The 23090-nt window shown below is 40.2% G+C and overlaps 1 gene segment (V, D, J or C); it reads right to left on the reverse strand.

Moving 5' to 3' along the window:
- Nucleotides 1-5948: 5948 nt before the first annotated feature.
- On the reverse strand, nucleotides 5949-22523 carry LOC131721966 (uncharacterized). The segment is given in 5 exon segments: nucleotides 5949-8126; nucleotides 9593-9730; nucleotides 15101-15903; nucleotides 18642-19443; nucleotides 21727-22523. Coding segments are annotated over 3 exon segments (564 nt in total).
- Between the last annotated feature and the right edge of the window lie 567 nt (nucleotides 22524-23090).

Here is a 23090-nt window from a genome sequence, read left to right on the forward strand (position 1 = left end):
AGGTAAGTAGAGGTTGGGCTCTCTTGGTTGGTTATCACATAGAACACAGAGAAACAGACAACAGCAGCTCCCTCTGGTGAAGTGAGCCTGGAACACAAGCAAGTGAAGTCCAGGATATGTGGGAGCGTTCCCACCACAGTCGAGTCCCAGGATGTGTACGGATGGGTGCTGAATCCCTTAAGAGGAATGGCGGGATACTGGTGCTCCCACAGCAGTGATTGGTTTTAAAAGAGTCAAGTTCAGTCAGTAAATAAACAATATCCCAAAACCACGGTCTTGTGTTTCAGTTTCTTGTACTATGAACGCTTCCCACACCGGTGTGCAGTTTGCTGCTCCTGCAGCTAGTAACCAAACAGTGCCTTAACCAGTCCCGGGTCATATAAGTAACACTCTTGGTAACACAGTATAGTTTTACCGTGTCTGCGCCACACAGGCACCCCAGGCCACCCCGTGGGTCACCTACTAATAACGGCATAGACAACACAGCAATTTAACCAAATCGCAAAATACACAAAACAAAAAGAAACAAAAAGGCTGCCTCAACAAGAGGTAAAACGTAGTGATGGGTACAAAGCCTCACCCGCTTCGACTCGTCTCGAACCATTAGAAGCAAACAGTGTTGTGAATCAAAGGTTAAATTGGTTCGCATGAAGCAATACATCACGTGACAGAAATGCCAACAGTTCTATGGATCCTCTGAAGCTGCAGACACTCAGGGTATTCAGTCATGCATGCTCACGTTGAAAAATCTTGCTGACGGTGTCGTAGGTGCACTATCGAAACTTTTTGATGGTATATTTACAAAAGAAGACACAGACCACCAATACAATGCTTTACTTCGAATCAATAATGCTTCGTTGACGTAGGTTAGAACTGGAAGGAAGAATATACTGTTTGTCAATTTACATTTTAAAATAATTTCAATTAATCTTTGTTAAATTAATATGTACAGTATATATATATATATATATATATATATATATATATATATATATATATATATATATATATATATATATATACTGCGGCCAACTACTATGTGAAATTGGGGGCGTTTGATTATTGTTTATTATAAAAAATAAATGTAATGATTATTTGAGATGTTTTCCAGAAATTATTGTTAATAAAATGTCTTTTCAAACCTTTGTCAAAGAAGTCTTGAATTCAATATTATTTCATTGTGATACATCAACAAAATAAATATAATTTATTAATATCAAATTGCTATATTGAAAAAACACCATTACACCTTAAAGCACCATATCTTGTTGATGTTTGTGTTATTACTGTGAGATCCGTGGCGGCTCTATGAGTTTAGTGCCAGAAAATAATCAACAGAGGTCCGGGTTCGCGTCTGCCGTGTCATATATGTAATATGCTTTTTTATATATATAAATATATATGGATGTATATGTAGAAATCTTTGAATTCAAGTATGTTTTACTGAAATGTAATAAAATAAACATTATTATTATTTTATGTTTCTATATATTATGCAATTTAAAAACACTTTTTTTTAAATGTCCAGCAGACTTTAATTGACTTGGGGTTACGCTTCAAGTATGTTGCAATTTGGAAAATGTAATTATTATTAAAATCTAAAACAAGTTCTCTACACGCACACTTCCTCACAGGAGCAGGGATTCGATCCATGCGCTTGACAAGCATTTCTAATTACACAACTTACTAACTTGTTAAGCCACCGGGAAACTGGCTAACAAATGAAATATCAAATATCTTACTTGTTTCAACACTAATTTCCCAGCCGAGTACATCTGAGGTCAGATATGCCTCCCTTTCTAAAGTAACATTATAGTGTTTTCGATTGTACAACAATTTTACATTTCAAGTCTGATAACACCGTGTAACAATTTTTTTTTTTTTTGGTTCCTGGGTAGTAAGTAACAATAATCAAAATTTCCTAATTGCTTATGCCTCAAAAGTATAGAAAATGGCTATTATTCCCCACAAACTTTGCTTTTGTGACCAGGACAGTAATATTTTGAAATTTACCTATTTTCCAGAACATTCCAGATAGATTCAGTGCTGAGTAAACTTGGAGTAACTTCTAGAACTTTCTAGAACTTTCAGTAATATAAATAGTAGTATAAATACAGGGGCCTTAAGCCCAACAGTTCAGTTTAGTTCCAGCTGCCTAAGTGGATACATATCTGCATTTTTCTGAGATGGCATCAAGAGGCTGCAATGGTGGCATTCCTGATGGGTCTCCAAGGCGGTTTTACCAAGTTTCCCTGCTATCTTTGCCTATGGGACAGCAGGGACACCAAGGCGCACTTCCACAGGCGGGACTGGCCACAACGGACCGAGTTCTCTGTGGGGAGGAACAAGATCAAGTGGGAGCCACTGGTGGACCCCCGGAAGGTGCTGATGCCACCACTGCACATCAAATTGGGCCTTATGAAACAATTTGTCAGAGCTCTAGATAAGGAGTCGGCAGCCTTCAAGTACCTTCAAGACTTCTTCCCTAAGCTCTCTGAAGCAAAGGTCAAAGCCGGTGTCTTCGTCGGACCACAGATAAAGAAGATCCTGGAGTGCAATGAATTCCCCAAGAAGCTCACTAGTAAGGAGAAAGCGGCTTGAAACACCTTTGTCGCAGTGGTTCGGGGCTTCCTGGGCAATCACAAGGCCGAAAACTCTGTGGAGCTGGTTGAGACTCTGGTGAAGAACTACGGCACAATGGGCTGTAGGATGTCCCTCAAAGTCCATATCCTTGATGCTCATCTTGATAAATTCAAGGAGAACATGGGAGCGTACTCAGAGAAGCAAGGCGAGCGCTTCCACCAGGATATACTGGACTTTGAACGCCGCTACCAAGGACAGTATAATGAGAACATGATGGGAGACTACATTTGGGGGTTGATTCGTGAAAGTGATTTACAGTATAATCGTAAATCTCGAAAAACTACTCACTTCTAAATCATTTTTGTATTACTTTAGTATAAATACATGTTAATTTGGATTCATATGTTGTTTTTTTCTGACTTTATGTGAACGAAAAGACAAATTCGCCCGTTTTCTCATTGGAAATAGGTAAATTTCAAAATATCACTGTCTGGTAACAAAAGCAAAGTTTGTGGGGAATAATAGCCATTTTCTATACTTTTGAGGCATAAGCAATTAGGAAATAACACTTACTACCCAGGAACAAAAATTGTGTTACATATTGTAATGTGTATGCAGGACTGGCTTTTTTGTTGGGTAATCACATGTGTGGTTGATATATAACCAGATAACAGAGAAATTATAAAATGTAACTTCATTTTGTAAGTCACAAATGACACTGACAGAGCCTGTAAAAAGCATGCCTTACAGTGTCTTCCGTGTACATTAGGCTACAGATCATTATTTCTAAATGCCAAGTTCCAGGCAATAGCAGCCTGTGTGTAACTGGTATGTTCAAGTTCAAGTATGTTCAATGACGCGGCTCTACCAATAGATGTCACTATGGAGCACAAAACATTTCAAGTGATTCGGCTCAGTGAATCTTTTATGAAGCAAATGGTTCAGAGGGTTCAGTGGTTCAAGAGGCTTCTCTTTTCCCACCACTAGAAAAACGTGCTAAACTAAACTTTCAACAATTAACTACAACTGAACTGTAAAGCACTTACTATAGCTTTCCCACAGACACAGGAAGAAAGGATAGATTCCCCAAAGCTTGCGCAGGCAGGACAATCGGGCAGTGTTCCCCACAATCACAGAACACCCAGATTGTTCTGCTCTGCTTCCTTTGAAACTGTGTAACCCCATCCTAGCAATTGACACTGATACTTCTGGGATGTGTAGTTTCCTTTCCAGCGACGCCATTCCTTAAAGGCATCACTGCCATTTTCTTCACAGGGGGTATGCCCATTATGAGTGGGTTAGTAGCAACACTTCTTCAGGGAGGAGAAAGATTTTGTGTGCAGTTAAAAACTACCAATATGGTATGTAGAACAACTGGAAGGTCTACAATGTTATCAAGTGAACACCAAAGTTAAATGATGGAAGCATTTTCTAAACAGTCACGATATTGAATATTATTGTGTGTTGCTGCATGTTGTGTTTCTGTCTCTTGTCTGCCCCCTTGTAGAGTTTTCAGACAGGAAGACTGATAGGTTTGTGTACTGTGGCACTAGCTGCACAGTAATACACTCCAGTGTCTCCAGCCTCAGCATTCTTTATATTTAGAACTGTTCTCTCTAACTGTGTCCTGGAGATAGTAAATCTATCAGGGATGTTTTCACCCTTTTCTGGATCGCTGCCGTATGGAGAGTAAAAGACCAGTTGAAGCTCACTGGAGTTTTGCTGTCGATACCAGTACATGTAGGCATTAGAAGCACTCTGGTTGCAATTCATCTCTGCAGACTGGCGCAGGCTCACTACAGCAACCGGGGTCCACTGGGTGACTTTCAGGGTTGACTGAGATGCTGCATCTGTGGAAAGAAAGAAATACAATTGTTGTTTCCTACAGAAAGTAACAATGTCTAACACAGCAAAGGGAAATATATGTGTCTGTAAAAAAAAAAAAAAAAAATACATACATACAAATATTATAAATTAATCTTTTAACACTGAGCAATAATTGACTTTGAAATCAGACAACCAGAAATAAAAGATCCCAATGATTATTTAAAGCAAAATATACAAAAAAACACCGTGCCAATACACTGACGGCCTCAGTTCAATGAAAAAAATACCAAAAAAAAGAGAGAGTTTATCAGTACACTTGTTGTATAAAGAAATATAATCTAATGTTTAGTGGTTTTTAAAAAAGTCTTACTGGGCAGAAATACAATAACCCAGAATGGGAGAAAGATGTGGTGCATGTTGGAGCTGGCTCTGACTCTGTGAAGCGATGAACACTAGAGGCATTCAGTTACAGATCTGAAGCACACAACCCTGATGTCACCATTTCCTGTAGTTCAGGTGTTTCCAAAGAGCCCTGCTTTCAATACATTGCTAAGCTGCTTACATATAAAGTGCTTGTAAGGTCATGTCACGGTTGGGAGCCTGCAGTTTTTCATTTCTTTATTTTTTAAAGTGGTAAGAAGTTTAATTTGATTTTTAATTTGAATTCATTTTGACACGCAAGGTGTTTAAGAATTACAAAGTTTCTATTTTACTAGTGAAAAAGAAAATCAAATGTGTAGTTAAATTAACAATGTATAAGATCAGGCTAAAGAGTATATATCGGGGTTATGAAAAATATAGCGTGACACGTCCTCACATGGTACTAGAACTGTTTAAATAATGTATATGTAATTCGTCTTTTCATTGCTAACATCCTGACAACGTTTGACACTTATAACTTTAAAATCTATTTTAAAACGCATTTCAAAATGTCCGCTCCAGTGCCCTGGGGTTTGAGAGCTGTCCTCGAAATCACTGCAGGAAGAGCGATAAAAAAAATTAAAATAAAATAAAATAAAAAACGTAACAAGGTTCTGGCATTTCTGTTCCGTACCACATCATGGATCGTTATTTCTGTGTCACCTGTTCGACAATGTGGACAATAATCCTTACACTATCAGTGCAATATACCGGCCATTTTGAAAAGAGCTTTCAAATTGACTTCACAGTTAAAAGTGCAAAACGTTGTCAGGATGTTAGCAATGAAAAGAAAAAATACAAATACTTTACTTAAACAGTTGTAGCAACACCTGGGAATTGTGACGCTATATTTTTCGGAACCCCACTACTCTAAGTGTGGAGTTAAGGTTAGAAATGGGGTTAAAAGTTAGAATTTGCAAAGTTAGGATTAAAAGTATATAACCTACTGATGCTGCAAGTATAGGGGGTGTAAACGAGTGGTTGTGCCGTGCTACTGGACACCGGTGTTTGCTTCCACACAGACTGGAGTGAACTCGTTGTGTAATAACTTTATTTACAATATTTACACAAGTTTACACTTAATCAAAAGCGTTTATTTGCCCTGTATGGGCCACTAACTACCTCACTTCTTCTCCCTTCTCTATGCTACTTTGAGATGACCAAGCTTCTACAGCTTTGCCTGTAGAATGTCCAGACTGCAACACAGGTAAGTAGAGGTTGGGCTCCCTCTGGAGGAGCGAGCCAGGAACACAGGTAGTAGAGGTTGGGCTCCCTCTGGTGCAGTGAGCCAGGAACACAGGTAAGTAGAGGTTGGGCTCCCTCTGGTGAAGAGAGCCAGAAACACAGGTAAGTAGAGGTTGGTCTCTCTCGGTTGCTTACCACCTGGAACACAGAGAAACAGACAACAGCAGCTCCCTCTGGTGGAGTGAGCCTGGAACACAAGCAAGTGAAGTCCAGGATATGTGGGAGCGTTCCCACCACAGCGGAGTCCCAGGATGTATACGGATGGGTGCTCAATCCCTTAAGAGGAATGGCGGGATACTGGTGCTCCCACAGCAGTGACTGGTTTTAAAAGAGTCAAGTTCAGGCAGTAAATAAACAATATCCCAAAACCACGGTCTTGTGTTTCAGTTTCTTGTACTATGAACGCTTCCCACACCGGTGTGCAGTTCGCTGCTCCTGCAGCTAGTAACCAAACAGTGCCTTAACCAGTCCCGGGTTATATAAGTAACACTCTTGGTAACACAGTATAGTTTTACCGTGTCTGCGCCACACAGGCACCCCAGGCTACCCCGTGGGTCACCTACTAATAACGGCATAGACAGCAGTAACAACACAGCAATTTAACCAAATCGCAAAAGTTACACAAAACAAAAAGAAACAAAAAGGCTGCCTCAACAAGAGGTAAAACGCGCTAAACTAAACTTTCAACAATTAACTACAACTGAACTGTAAAGCACTTACTATAGCTTTCCCACAGACACAGGAAGATAGGATAGATTCCCCAAAGCTTGCGCAGGCAGGACAATCGGGCAGTGTTCCCCACAATCACACAACACCCCGATTGTTCTGCCCTGCTTCCTTTTAAACTGTGTAACCCTGTCCTACCAATTGACACTGAGCCTTCTGGGGCATGTAGTTTCCTTTCCAGCGACGCCATTCCTTAAAGGCGTCACTGCCATTTTCTTCACAGGGGGTATGCTCATTTTGAGTGAGTTAGTGGCAACACATCTTCACGGAGGAGAAAGATTTTGTGTGCAGTGTGAGACAGCAGGGAGGGGGTTAAAACCTCCCTGCAGAAAAACATGTGCGTAAGGTACATTTTGGTTTGTTTTGTTAATTGTTTGATTGTTTTGTTAATTATTTAATTGTTAATTATCACCTGCACCTGGCTATGATTGAAAATTAGAGCCAGGTGCAGGGTTTATAAGGAGAGCAGTTAGTCTGCTTTGGGTGGCTGCTGAAGAGGGTAGGTGCCTGACTGTGCTGGTGTGTGGGTACAGCTGTAATTTAAAAGGAAAAAGGTATAGTGAAGCCTTTTATGTGTGTGCTGTTTGTTTTGTTCTGTTACAAGTAAACAGCTTAGCTGTCCTGTTTTTAGTTTAGGTTCCTGTTTTGTTTTAGTTATTGCTCAAAGAAGAACTAAGTGTTTATTTTTGTTTATTTTTGTTTTTGTGTGTTTCCATTAAAAATAGTGCAACCGTGCTTTATAAAATCCATTTGTGTGTGTTGGGTCAGTGTTTTAAAGGGGCAATGAACCGTGGAGAGGTGCGATTCTTTCACAGCAGTTAAAAACTACCAATATGACAAGTAGAACAACTGGAAGGTCTACAATGTTATCAAGTGAACACCAAAGTTACATGAGGGAAGCATTTTCTAAACAGTCACAGTATTGAGTATTATTGTGTGTTGCTGCATGTTGTGTTTCTGTCTCTTGTCTGCCCCCTTGTAGAGTTTTCAGTCAGGAAGACTGATAGGTTTGTGTACTGTGGCACTAGCTGCACAGTAATACACTCCAGTGTCTGCAGCCTCAGCATTTTTTATATTTAGAGTGATTCTCTCCCTCTGTGTCCTGGAGACAGTAAATCTATCAGGGATGTTTTCACCCTTTTCTGGATCGCTGCCGTATGGAGAGGAAAAGACCAGTTGAAGCTCACTGGAGTTTTGCTGTCGATACCAGTACATGTAGGTATTAGAAGCACTCTGCTTGCAATTCATCTCTACAGACTGGCGCAGGCTCACTACAGCAACCGGGGGCCACTGGGTGACTTTCAGGGTTGACTGAGACGCTGCGTCTGTGGAAAGAAAGAAGTACAATTGTTGTTTCCTACAGAAAGTAACAATGTCTAACACAGCAAGGGGAAATATATGTGTCTGTAAAAAAAAAAAAAAAAAAAAAAAATTCCATACATACATACAAATATTATAAATTCACTTTGAAATCAGAAAAAACAGAAATAAAAGATCCCAATGATTTTTTTTAAAGCAAAATATACAAAAATACACCATGCCGATACACTGACAGCCTCAGTTCAATGATAAAAATGCCAAAAAAAAGAGAGTTTATCAGTACACTTGTTGTATAAAGAAATATAATCTAATGTTTAGTGGTTTTTAAAAAAAGACTTACAGGGCAGAAATAAAATAACCCAGAATGGGAGAAAGATGTGGTGCATGTTGGAGCTGGCTCTGACTCTATGAAGCGATGAACACTAGAGGCATTCGGTTACAGATCTGAACACACAACCCTGATGTCACCATTTCCTGCAGTTCAGGTGTTTCCAAAGAGCCCTGCGTTCAATACATTGCTAAGCTGCTTACATATAAAGTGCTTGTAAATTCATGTCACGGGAGAGTGCAGTTTTTAATTTATTTTTTTAAAATTGGTAAGAAGTTTAAATAGATTTTAAATTTGAATTCCTTCCCACATGCAAGGTGTTTAAGGATCACAATGTTTTTATTTTATTTGGGAAAAAGAAAGAATTATTATTTATTTAGCAGACACCTTTATCCAAGGCAACTAGTGTGTGTGAACTGTGCATCAACTGCAGAGTCACTTACAATTACATCTCACCCAAAAGACAGAGCTCAAGTGATTTGCTCAGGGTCACACAATAAGTCAGTGGCTAAGACAGGATTTGAACAGGGGACCTCCTGGTTATAAGCCCTTTTCTTTAACCACTGGACCACACAGCCTCCTATATGTGCAGTTATATTAACAATGTATAAGATCAGGTTAAGTGTGGAGTTAAGGTTAGTCGGGTTAAAAGTTAGAGCTTGCAAAGTTGGGATTAAAAGTATGTAACCTCCCGATGCTGCAAGTATAGGGGGTATGCCCATATTGAGTGGGTTTGTTGCAACACTTCAAAGGAGGAGAAAGATTTTGTTGCAGTTAAAAACTACCAATATGACAAGTAGAACAATTGGAAGGCTTACAATGTTATCAAGTGAACACCAAAGTTACATGAGGGAAGAATTTTATAAACAGTCACAGTATTGAGTATTATTGTGTGTTGCTGCATGTTGTGTTTCTGTCTCTTGTCTGCCCCCTTGTAGAGTTTTCAGACAGGAAGACTGATAGGTTTGTGTACTGTGGCACTAGCTGCACAGTAATACACTCCAGTGTCTGCAGCCTCAGCATTCTTTATATTTAGAGCTGTTCTCTCCACCTGTGTCCTGGAGACAGTAAATCTATCAGGGATGTTTTCACCCTTTTCTGGATCACTGCCGTATGAAGAATAAGAGACCAGTTGAAGCTCACTGGAGTTTTGCTGTCGATACCAGTACATGTAGGCATTAGAAGCACTCTGGTTGCAATTCATCTCTACAGACTGGCGCAGGCTCACTACAGCAACCGGGGGCCACTGGGTGACTTTCAGGGTTGACTGAGACGCTGCGTCTGTGGAAAGAAAGAAGTACAATTGTTGTTTCCTACAGAAAGTAACAATGTTTAACACAGCAAAGGGAAATATATGTGTCTGTAAAAAAAAAAAATAAAATACATACATACAAATATTATAAATTAACCTTTCAACACTGAGCAATAATTGACTTTGAAATCAGACAACCAGAAATAAAAGATCCCAATGATTATTTAAAGCAAAATATACAAAAAAACACCGTGCCAATACACTGACGGCCTCAGTTCAATGAAAAAAATACCAAAAAAAAGAGAGAGTTTATCAGCACACTTGTTGTATAAAGAAATATAATCTAATGTTTAGTGGTTTTTAAAAGACTTACTGGGCAGAAATAAAATAATCCAGAATGGAAGAAAGATGTGGTGCATGTTGGAGCTGGCTCTGACTCTGTGAAGCGATGAACACTAGAGGCATTTAGTTACAGATCTGAAACACACAACCCTGATGTCACCATTTCCTGTAGTTCAGGTGTTTCCAAAGAGCCCTGCTTTCAATACATTGCTAAGCTGCTTACATATAAAGTGCTTGTAAGTTCTTGTCACGGTTGGGAGCCTGCAGTTTTTCATTTCTTTATTTTTTAAAGTGGCAAGAAGTTTAATTTCATTTTTAATTTGAACTCATTTTCACAGGCAAGGTGTTTAAGAATTACAATGTTTCTATTTTGTTGGGGAAAAAGAAAGAGAAACGTGCATTTATATTATCAATGTATAAGATCAGGTTAAAGAGTAAGTAGCAGGGGTTCAGAATATATAGCATTATACGTCCCCACGTGTTGCTACAAATGTTTAAATATCATACATGTCATTTTTATTTTCATTGCTAACATCCTGACAACATTTATTATTATTATTATTATTATTGTCACACTAGTTACTTAGGACACTCAGGATCCCCAAAATATATAGTCGCCGACTACGCCACCTGGTGATAAGCGCCAGGACTAACTAAAAATAAGTTTAAACCTATAATTAACAAAATCAATAACCCACAATAAAAACACAAGTTCGTTAGTGATAGTTGGGATATGGACCAGTAGCAACACCACAGAGAGACAGACAAGGCTTAACTCAGTTAAAAATATTTATTAAATATTAAAAAAAAAAAAAAAAAATGTTACATAAAAAAATTCAATTAAACAAAAAAAAGCAAACACCCACTGAATGGCTAGGGTGTTAAAGTATCAACACAATAGGCACCCACTAATTAGCTAGGGTGTAAAGTATCAAAAAAAAAAAAAGGATTCCCTTGCAATGTTGCCAGCACCAACAACCTCTTCAAGGGGAGGGAAGGAAGGGCAGAGGAGAAGCACACAATGGTCAATAGCAGCACCCCAATCATCAAGCAGGTAGGGCGGGGATTCTAAATAAATATAAAAACAAAAAGAGAAACAGCAGCAAAACCCCGAAATATAAAAACCTTGCCTTCTTCACGGTAACTAATATACAATAATTAAAACAGAGTAAAATACTGGGTTATTTGCTCTAAAATAACCTATAACACACCTACAAAAACACCAAAGAACTCCAACCACAATCCAGCAGCAATAATAAACAAACAGCTATATTGCTATAGTACAGTACCAAGCTAAAACATTTAGTGGTTCACTTTAAAGTAACATATTCCACACCCACAAAACGCCAGAGGACTCCAACCACAATCCAGCAGCAATAATAAAGTAAAACAAACAGCAGCTATATCACTACAGTACCGTATTTCCTTTTCTCTTTCTTCCCCACCAATCACTGTTTCACAAGTTTCAGGCAGGCTCCGATAATGTCACAATGCGTTTATAGCACAGCCTACTAACAAAACAAGCAACACTTCTTGCCACTATACCTGAAACCAATTGCAGAGCAAGAATAGCGGCTGAAAGCGAAACCAACCCCAGTAAACACCGTCAGCTTTGCAACAAAATATCTCCGATCAAGGTAAAACGTCCCTACTTCAGCTATCCCAAGCAAAACTGAGCTGCGCTGCCGATCTCCGGATACGCTTGCCTTTTATAGTACGTGATCCTTAACCCAATAAACCACCACTTAAGAAGGTTAATGGCCCTACGCTAAACTACAACACATTGAAATTATTAGTCGCAGGTTAACAACGTCACTGCACCTTCAGCATCACAGCTAAAACAGCAATGTGAAAAAAATAAACAAACAAATATTACATTCTCAATAACAAAACAATCCATCGTGAAAATATAAATCAAATAAATAAAATAAATCCTACAATGTGATTGTGTATACTACAACTCAAATATAAAAGTGAACAAAAAGGATGCTATAAAAAAACGTGCACATTTACTTTACAATCCCGTAGCCGACTCAGCTGTTGGCTCGCAGCACGTAAAGATGATAAAACACAGGTATGTCTATTTCTTTTGTTACCAAATTACGGTATAATAGTGGGGTTAATAGATAAATATAAACTACAAAGACAGTGTTGAAACATTCTTTTTTTTTAAAACTAATATATAGCAGCTGACAGGGGTACTTATTCCTTTGTGTTCCTACCTCGTGCAACATTATTATTATTTATTTCTTAGCAGACGCCCTTATCCAGGGCGACTTACAATTGTTACAAGATATCACATTATTTTTTACATACAATTACCCATTTATACAGTTGGGTTTTTACTGGAGCAATCTAGGTAAAGTACCTTGCTCAAGAGTACAGCAGCAGTGTCCCCACCTGGGATTGAACCCACAACCCTCCAGTCAAGAGTCCAGAGCCCTAACCACTACTCCACACTGCTGCCTGTTTAACACTTACAACTTTAAAAATCTGTTTTAAAACACTTTTCAAAATGTCCGCTCTAGTGCCCTGGGGTTTGAGATCTGTCCTCGAAATCACTGCAGGAAGAGCGATAAAAAAATAAAATAAAATAAAAAATGTAACAACAAGGTTCTGGCATTTCTGTTCCGTACCACATCATGGATCGTTATTTCTGTGTTACCTGTTTGACAATGTGGGCAATAATCCTTACACTATCAGTGCAATATACAGCCATTTTGAAAAGAGCATTCAAACTGACTTTACAGTTAAAAGTGCAAAACGTTGTCAGGATGTTAGCAATGAAAAGAAAAAATACAAGTACTTTACTTTAACAGTTGTAGCAACACCTGAGAAATGTGACGCTATATTTTTCGGAACCCCACTACTCTAAGTGTGGAGTTAAGGTTAGGCATGGGGTTAAAAGTTAGAATTTGCAAAGTTAGGATTAAAAGTCTATAACCTACTGATGCTGCAAGTATAGGTGGTGTAAACGAGTGGTAGTGTGGTGGTACTGGACACCGGTGTTTTCTTCCACACAGACTGGAGTGAACTCGTTGCATAGTAACTTTATTTATAATATTTACACAAGTTTACACTTAATCAAAAGCATTAATTTCCCCTGTACGGGCCACTAACTACCTCACTTTTTCTCCCCTCTCTATGCTATTTCGAGACGACCAAGCTGCTACATGCTTTGCCTGTAGAATGTCCAGACTCTGCAACACAGGTAAGTAGAGGTTTGGCTCCCTCTGGAGGAGCAAGCCAGGAACACAGGCAAGTAGAGGTTGGGCTCCCTCTGGTGGAGTGAGCCTGGAACACAAGTAAGTGAAGTCCAGGATATGTGGGAGCGTTCCCACCACAGCTGAGTCCCAGGATGTGTACGGATGGGTGCTGAATCCCTTAAGAGGAATGGCGGGATACTGGTGCTCCCACAGCAGTGACTGGTTTTAAAAGAGTCAAGTTCAGGCAGTAAATAAACAATATCCCAAAACCACGGTCTTGTGTTTCAGTTTCTTGTACTATGAATGCTTCCCACACCGGTGTGCAGTTCACTGCTCCTGCAGCTAGTAACCAAACAGTGCCTTAACCAGTCCCGGGTCATATAAGTAACACGCTTGGTAACACAGTATAGTTTTACCGTGTCTGCGCCACACAGGCACCCCAGGCCACCCCGTGAGACAACTACTAATAACGGCATAGACAGCAGTAACAACACAGCAATTTAACCAAATCACAAAATACACAAAACAAAAAGAAACAAAATGGCTGCCTCAACAAGAGGTAAAACGTAGTGATGGGTACAAAGCCTCACCCGCTGGCTACTACTATGTGAAATTGGGGGCGTTTGATTATTGTTTATTATAAAAATAAATGAAATGATTATTTGAGATGTTTTCCAGAAATAATTGTTAATAAAATGTCTTTTCAAACCTTTGTCAAAGAAGTCTTGAATTCAATATATTTCATTGTGATACATCAACAAAATAAATATAATTTATAAATATCAAATTGCTATATTGAAAAAACACCATTACACCTTAAAGCACCATATCTTGTTGATGTTTGTGTTATTACTGTGGGATCCGTGGCAGCTCTATGAGTTTAGTGCCAGAAAATAATCAACAGAGGTCCGGGTTCACGTCTGCCGTGTCATATATGTAATATGCTTTTTTTATATATAAAAATATATATGGATGTATATGCAGAAATCTTTGCATTCAAGTATGTTTTACTGAAATGTAATAAAATAAACATTATTATTATTTTATGTTTCTATATATTATGCACTTTAAAAACACTTTTTTTTAAATGTCCAGTAGACTTTAATTGACTTGGGGTTACGCTTCAAGTATGTTGCATTTTGGAAAATGTAATTATTATTAAAATCTAAAACAAGTTCTCTACACGCACACTTCCTCACAGGAGCAGGGATTCGATCCTGCGCTTGACAAGCATTTCTAATTACACGACTTACTAACTTGTTAGGCCACCGGGAAACTGGCTAATAAATGAAATATCAAATATCTTACTTGTTTCAACACTAATTTCCCAGCCGAGTACATCTGAGGTCAGATATGCCTCCCTTTCTAAAGCAACAGTATCGTTTTCGCTTGTACAACAATTTTACATTTCAAGTATGCTAATGCATATGCGTGACTGGCTTTTTTGTTGGGTGTGGTTGATATATAACCAGACAACAGAGAAATTATAAAATGTAACTTCATTTTGTAAGTCACAAATGACACTGACAGAGCCTGTAAAAAGCATGCCTTACGGTGTCTTCCGTGTACATTAGGCTACAGATCATTATTTCTAAATGCCAAGTTCCAGGCAATAGCAGCCTGTGTGTAACTGGTATGTTCAAGTTCAAGTATGTTCAATGACGCGGCTCTACCAATAGATGTCACTATGGAGCACGGAACATTTCAAGTGATTCGGCTCAGTGAATCTTTTATGAAGCAAATGGTTCAGAGGGTTCAGTGGTTCAAGAGGCTTCTCTTTTCCCACCACTAGAAAAACGTGCTAAACTAAACTTTCAACAATTAACTACGACTGAACTGTAAAGCACTTACTATAGCTTTCCCACAGACACAGGGAGATAGGATAGATTCCCCAAAGCTTGCGCAGGCAGGACAATCGAACAGTGTTCCCCACAATCATACAACACCCCAATTGATCTGCTCTGCTTCCTTTTAAACTGTGTAACCCCGCCCTACCAATTGACACTGAGCCTTCTGGGACGTGTAGTTTCCTTTCCAGCGACGCTATTCCTTAAAGGCGTCACTGCCATTTTCTTCACAGTGGGTATGCCCATTTTGAGTGGGTTAGTGGCAACACATCTTCAGGGAGGAGAAAGATTTTGTGTGCAGTTAAAAACTAACAATATGGTATGTAGAACAACTGGAAGGCCTACAATGTTATCAAGTGAACACCAAAGTTACATGAGGGAAGCATTTTCTAAACAGTCACAATTTGAGTATTATCGTGTGTTGCTGCATGTTGTGTTTCTGTCTCTTGTCTGCCCCCTTGTAGAGTTTTCAGACAGGAAGACTGATAGGTTTGTGTACTGTGGCACTAGCTGCACTGTAATACACTCCAGTGTCTGCAGCCTCAGCATTCTTTATATTTAGAGCTGTTCTCTCTAACTGTGTCCTGGAGACAGTAAATCTATCAGGGATGTTTTCACCCTTTTCTGGATCACTGCCGTATAAAGAATAAAAGACCAGTTGAAGCTCACTGGAGTTTTGCTGTCGATACCAGTACATGTAGGCATTAGAAGCACTCTGGTTGCAATTCATCTCTACAGACTGGCGCAGGCTCACTACAGCAACCGGGGGCCACTGGGTGACTTTCAGGGTTGACTGAGACGCTGCGTCTGTGGAAAGAAAGAAATACAATTGTTGTTTCTCACACAAAGTAACAATGTCTGATACAGCAAAGGGACATAAATGAGTCTGTAAAAAATAAATAAATACATACAAATATTATAAATTAGCCTTTCACCACTGAGCAATAATTGACTTTGAAATCAGAAAACCAGAAATAAAAGATCCCAATGATTATTTAAAACAAAATATAAAAAAAATACACTGTGCTGATACACTGACAGCCTCCTAGTTTAATAAAAGAAATACCAAAAATACCTGAGAGTTTATCAGCACACTTGTTGTATAAAGAAATATAATCTAATATTTAGTGGTTTTTAAAAAAGACTTACAGGGCAGAAATACAATAACCCAGAATGGGAGTGTGGGAGGGGGCTGTTCACCGTGGTCTGCGTACCAACTATGGTAACACAGAACCACGGGACATACCAGTACGGTACGGATCAAGTGCGGGCGCACTTACAAGTGCTCAAACAATAATTCCAAAACCAAAGGTGAAAGAAAACAGGAAAATAAAACACAGTAACAAAACTACAAAAGAAAAGGTGCTGCACTTCGGCAGCGTTACCCCAGCCGTCGCTAGCCGCACGGCCCGGGTCTCCGTCCTACTCTGGCCGTCTCCTCAGTCTACCCTCACACTACACAAGGGGTCTGCCCACGGGTTCCCCACTACAGTTAGGTTTTCCGTTCTTTATCTTTTTTCTCGTTGTTTTCCTCGTTTTTCTTTTTGGTCCCGGTTCTCTCTCGGTCCCGGCTCCCGTACTTCCCAGTACGTCTTTTGTTTTTTTTCTTTAAAAGGGCAGACCTGAGGAAACAGCAGAGTATTATTTTTATAGGGCACACAATCCCATTAGAGCCCGCCTACCAGCCACTCAGAGAGGGGGAAAGCGCACACACCCTCCTCCCCACCTCTCCGTGTCACCGCCATGACTGACAGGCCGACCCCACGGGACTGCCGCCCCCTCCCTGCAGCATCGTGCCTGCGTCAGACGGCCAGTCCAGATCTCTCCCTGTTACAGGGAGAAAGAGGTGGTGCATGTTGGAGCTGGCTCTGACTCTGTGAAGCGATGAACACTAGAGGCATTCAGTTACAGATCTGAAGCACACAACCCTGATGTCACCATTTCCTGTAGTTCAGGTGTTTCCAAAGAACCCTGCTTTCAATACTTTGCTAAGTTGTTTACATATAAAGTGCTTGTAAGTTCATGTCAAGGTTGGGAGTCTGCAGTTTTTCATTTCTTTATTTTTTAAAGTGGTAAGAAGTTTAATTAGATTTTTAATTTGAATTCATTTTCACACGCAAGGTGTTTAAGAATTACAATGTTTCTATTGTATTGGGGAAAAAGAAAGAGAAATGTGCAGTTATATTATCAATGTATGAGATCAGGTTAAAGAGTAAGTAGCGGGGTTCTGGAATATATATCATTATATGTCCCCATGTGTTGCTACAACTGTTTAAATATCATACATGTAATTTTTATTTTCATTGCTAACATCCTGACAACGTTTGACACTTACAACTTTAAAATCTGTTTTAAAACGCTTTTCAAAATGTCCGCTCTAGTGCCCTTAAACACTTTACTTAAATAGTTGTAGCAACACCTGGGAAATGTGACGCTATATTTTTCGGAACCCCACTACTCTAAGTGTGGAGTTAAGGTTAGGCATGGGGTAAAAAGTTAGAATTTGCAAAGTTAGGATTAAAAGTATATAACCTACTGATGCTGCAAGTATAGGTGGTGTAAACGAGTGGTAGTGCGGTGGTACTGGACACCGGTGTTTTCTTCCACACAGACTGGAACTCGTTGTGTAATAACTTTATTTACACAACTTTACACTTAATCAAAAGCATTAATTTGCCCTGTACGGGCCACTAACTACCTCACTTCTCCCCTCTCTATGCTACTTTGAGAAGACAACCAAGCTGCTTCATGCTTTGCATGTAGAATGTAAAGACTCTGCAATACAGGTAAGTAGAGGTTGGGCTCCCTCTGGTGGAGTGAGCCAGGAACACAGGTGAGTAGAGGTTGGGCTCCCTCTGGTGGAGTGAGCCAGGAACACAGGTGAGTAGAGGTTGGGCTCCCTCTGGTGAAGAGAGCCAGGAACACAGGTAAGTAGAGGTTGGGCTCTCTCGGTTGGTTATCACCTGGAACACAGAGAAACAGACAACAGCAGCTCCCTCTGGTGAAGTGAGCCTGGAACACAACCAAGTGAAGTCCAGGATATGTGGGAGCGTTCCCACCACAGCTGAGTCCCAGGATGTGTACGGATGGGTGCTGAATCCCTTAAGAGGAATGGCGGGATACTGGTGCTCCCACAGCAGTGACTGGTTTTAAAAGAGTCAAGTTCAGGCAGTAAATAAACAATATCCCAAAACCACGGTCTTGTGTTTCAGTTTCTTGTACTATGAACGCTTCCCACACCGGTGTGCAGTTCGCTGCTCCTGCAGCTAGTAACCAAACAGTGCCTTAACCAGTCCCGGGTCATATAAGTAACACTCTTGATAACACAGTATAGTTTTACCACGTCTGCGCCACACAGGCACCCCAGGCTACCCCGTGGGACACCTACTAATAACGGCATAGACAGCAGTAACAACACAGCAATTTAACCAAATCGCAAAAGTTACACAAAACAAAACAAAACAAAAAGGCTGCCTCAACAAGAGGTAAAACGCGCTAAACTAAACTTTCAACAATTAACTACGACTGAACTGTAAAGCACTTACTAGAGCTTTCCCACAGACACAGGGAGATAGGATAGATTCCCCAAAGCTTGCGCAGGCAGGACAATCGAACAGTGTTCCCCACAATCACACAACACCCCAATTGTTCTGCTCTGCTTCCTTTTAAACTGTGTAACCCCGCCCTACCAATTGACACTGAGCCTTCTGGGACGTGTAGTTTCCTTTCCAGCGACGCCATTCCTTAAAGGCGTCACTGCCATTTTCTTCACAGGGGGTATGCCCATTTTGAGTGGGTTAGTGGCAACACTTCAAGGGAGGAGAAAGATTTTGTGTGCAGTTAAAAACTAATAATATGGTATGTAGAACAACTGGAAGGCCTACAATGTTATCAAGTGAACACCAAAGTTAAATGAGGGAAGCATTTTCTAAACAGTCACAGTATTGAATATTATTGTGTGTTGCTGCATGGTGTGTTTCTGTCTCTTGTCTGCCCCCTTGTAGAGTTTTCAGACAGGAAGACTGATAGGTTTGTGTACTGTGGCACTAGCTGCACAGTAATACACTCCAGTGTCTGCAGCCTCAGCATTCTTTATATTTAGAGTGATTCTCTCCATCTGTGTCCTGGAGATAGTAAATCTATCAGGGATGTTTTCACCCTTTTCTGGATCGCTGCCGTATGGAGAGGAAAAGACCAGTTGAAGCTCACTGGAGTTTTGCTGTCGATACCAGTACATGTAGGCATTAGAAGCACTCTGGTTGCAATTCATCTCTACAGACTGGCGCAGGCTCACTACAGCAACCGGGGGCCACTGGGTGACTTTCAGGGTTGACTGAGACGCTGCGTCTGTGGAAAGAAAGAAATACAATTGTTGTTTCTCACACAAAGTAACAATGTCTGATTCAGCAAAGGGAAATAAATGACTCTGTAAAAAATAAATAAATACATACAAATATTATAAATTAGCCTTTCACCACTGAGCAATAATTGACTTTTAAATCAGAAAATACAGAAATAAAAGATCCCAATCATTAATTAAAGCAAAATATACAAAAATACACCGTGCCAATACACTGACAGCCTCATAGTTTAATAAAAGAAATACTTAAAAAAAAAAAAAAAAAAAACTGAGCTTATCAGCACGCTTGTTGTATAAAGAAAGATAATCTAATATTTAGTGGTTTTTAAAAAATACTTACAGGGCAGAAATACAATAACCCAGAATGGAAGAAAGATGTGGTGCATGTTGGAGCTGGCTCTGACTCTGTGAAGCGATGAACACTAGAGGCACTCAGTTACAGATCTGAAGCATACAACCCTGATGTCACCATTTCCTGTAGTTCAGGTGTTTCCAAAGAGCCCTGCTTTCAATACATTGCTAAGCTGCTTACATATAAAGTGCCTGTAAGTTCATGTCACGGTTGGGAGTCTGCAGTTTTTCATTTCTTTATTTTTTAAAGTGGTAAGAAGTTTAATTTGATTTTTAATTTGAATTCATTTTCACACGCAAGGTGTTTAAGAATTACAATGTTTCTATTTTACTAGGGAAAAAGAAAGAGAAATGTGCATTTATATTATCAATGTATGAGATCAGGTTAAAGAGTAAGTAGCGGGGTTTCAGAATATATAGCATTATACGTCCCCACGTGTTGCTACAACTGCTTAAATATCATACATGTCATTTTTATTTTCATTGCTAACATCCTGACAAAGTTTGACACTTACAACTTTAAAATCAGTTTTAAAACACTTTTCAAAATGTCCGCTCTATTGCCCTTAAACACTTTACTTAAACAGTTGTAGCAACACCTGGGGACATGTAACGCTATATTTTTCGGAACCCCACTACTCTAAGTGTGGAGTTAATGTTAGGCATGGGGTTAAAAGTTAGAATTTGCAAAGTTAGGATTAAAAGTCTATAACCTACTGATGCTGCAAGTATAGGGGGTGTAAACGAGTGGTAGTGCGGTGGTACTGGACACCGGTGTTTTCTTCCACACAGACTGGAGTGAACTCGTTGCGTAGTAACTTTATTTACAATATTTACACAAGTTTACACTTAATCAAAAGCATTAATTTGCCCTGTACGGGCCACTAACTACCTCACTTCTCCCCTCTATGCTACTTCGAGACCACCAAACTGCTACATGCTTTGCCTGTAGAATGTCCAGACTCTGCAACACAGGTAGGTAAAGGTTGGGCTCCCTCTGGTGGAGTGAGCCTGGAACACAGGTAAGTAGAGGTTGGGCTCCCTCTGGTGGAGTGAGCCAGGAACACAGGTGAGTAGAGGTTGGGCTCCCTCTGGTGGAGCGAGCCAGGAACACAGGTGAGTAGAGGTTGGGCTCCCTCTGGTGGAGCGAGCCAGGAACACAGGTGAGTAGAGGTTGGGCTCCCTCTGGAGGAGCAAGCCAGGAACACAGGTAAGTAGAGGTTGGGCTCTCTCGGTTGGTGTGAGCCAGGAACACAGGTAAGTAGAGGTTGGGCTCTCTCGGTTGGTTATCACCTGGAACACAGATAAGTAGAGGTTGGGCTCTCTCGGTTGGTTATCACCTGGAACACAGAAAAACAGACAACAGCAGCTCCCTCTGGTGAAGTGAGCCTGGAACACAACCAAGTGAAGTCCAGGATATGTGGAGCGTTCCCACCACAGCTGAGTCCCAGGATGTGTACGGATGGGTGCTGAATCCCTTAAGAGGAATGGCGGGATACTGGTGCTCCCACAGCAGTGACTGGTTTTAAAAGAGTCAAGTTCAGGCAGTAAATAAACAATATCCCAAAACCACGGTCTTGTGTTTCAGTTTCTTGTACTATGAACGCTTCCCACACCGGTGTGCAGTTCGCTGCTCCTGCAGCTAGTAACCAAACAGTGCCTTAACCAGTCCCGGGTCATATAAGTAACACGCTTGGTAACACAGTATAGTTTTACCGTGTCTGCGCCACACAGGCACCCCAGGCCACCCCGTGGGTCACCTACTAATAACGGCATAGACAGCAGTAACAACACAGCAATTTAACCAAATCGCAAAATACACAAAACAAAACGAAACAAAAAGGCTGCCTCAGCAAGAGGTAAAACACGCTAAACTAAACTTTCAACAATTAACTACGACTGAAATGTAAAGCACTTACTACAGCTTTCCCACAGACACAGGAAGATAGGATAGATTCCCCAAAGCTTGCGCAGGCAGGACAATCGGGCAGTGTTCCCCACAATCACACAACACTCCGATTATTCTGCTCTGCTTCCTTTTAAACTGTGTAACCCCGCCCTACCAATTGACACTGAGCCTTCTGGGACGTGTAGTTTCCTTTCCAGCGACGCCATTCCTTAAAGGCGTCACTGCCATTTTCTTCACAGGGGGTATGTCCATTTTGAGTGGGTTAGTGGCAACACTTCTTCAGGGAGGAGAAAGATTTTGTGTGCAGTTAAAAACTACCAATATGGTATGTAGATCAACTGGAAGGTCTACAATGTTATCAAATGAGCACCAAAGTTAAATGATGGAAGCATGTTCTAAACAGTCACAATTTGAGTATTATTGTGTGTTGCTGCATGTTGTGTTTCTGTCTCTTGTCTGCCCCCTTGTAGAGTTTTCAGACAGGAAGACTGATAGGTTTGTGTACTGTGGCACTAGCTGCACAGTAATACACTCCAGTGTCTGAAGCCACAGCATTCTTTATATTCAGAGTGATTCTCTCCCTCTGTGTCCTGGAGACAGTAAATCTATCAGGGATGTTTTCACCCTTTTCTGGATCGCTGCCGTATGAAGAATAAAAGACCAGTTGAAGCTCACTGGAGTTTTGCTGTCGATACCAGTACATGTAGCTATTAGAAGCACTCTGGTTGCAATTCATCTCTACAGACTGGCGCAGGCTCACTACAGCAACCGGGGGCCACTGGGTGACTTTCAGGGTTGACTGAGACGCTGCCTCTGTGGAAAGAAAGAAATACAATTGTTGTTTCTCACACAAAGTAACAATGTCCAACACAGCAAAGGGAAATAAATGTGTCTGTAAAAAAAAAAAAAAAAAATACATACATACAAATATTATAAATTAACCTTTTAACACTGAGCAATAATTGACTTTGAAATCAGACTACCAGAAATAAAAGATCCCAATGATTATTTAAAGCAAAATATACAAAAAAAGACTGTGCCAATACACTGACAGTCTCAGTTCAATGAAAAAAATACCAAAAAAAAGAGAGAGTTTATCAGCACACTTGTTGTATAAAGAAAGATAATCTAATATTTAGTGGTTTTTAAAAAAGACTTACTGGGCAGAAATACAATAACCCAGAATGGGAGAAAGATGTGGTGCATGTTGGAGCTGGCTCTGACTCTGTGAAGCGATGAACACTAGAGGCATTCAGTTACAGATCTGAAGCACACAACCCTGATGTCACCATTTCCTGTAGTTCAGGTGTTTCCAAAGAGTCCTGCTTTCAATACATTGCTAAGCTGCTTACATATAAAGTGCTTGTAAGTTTA

The sequence above is a fragment of the Acipenser ruthenus genome, chromosome 50 (assembly GCF_902713425.1).
Source record: "Acipenser ruthenus chromosome 50, fAciRut3.2 maternal haplotype, whole genome shotgun sequence".
Taxonomy (NCBI): domain Eukaryota; kingdom Metazoa; phylum Chordata; class Actinopteri; order Acipenseriformes; family Acipenseridae; genus Acipenser; species Acipenser ruthenus.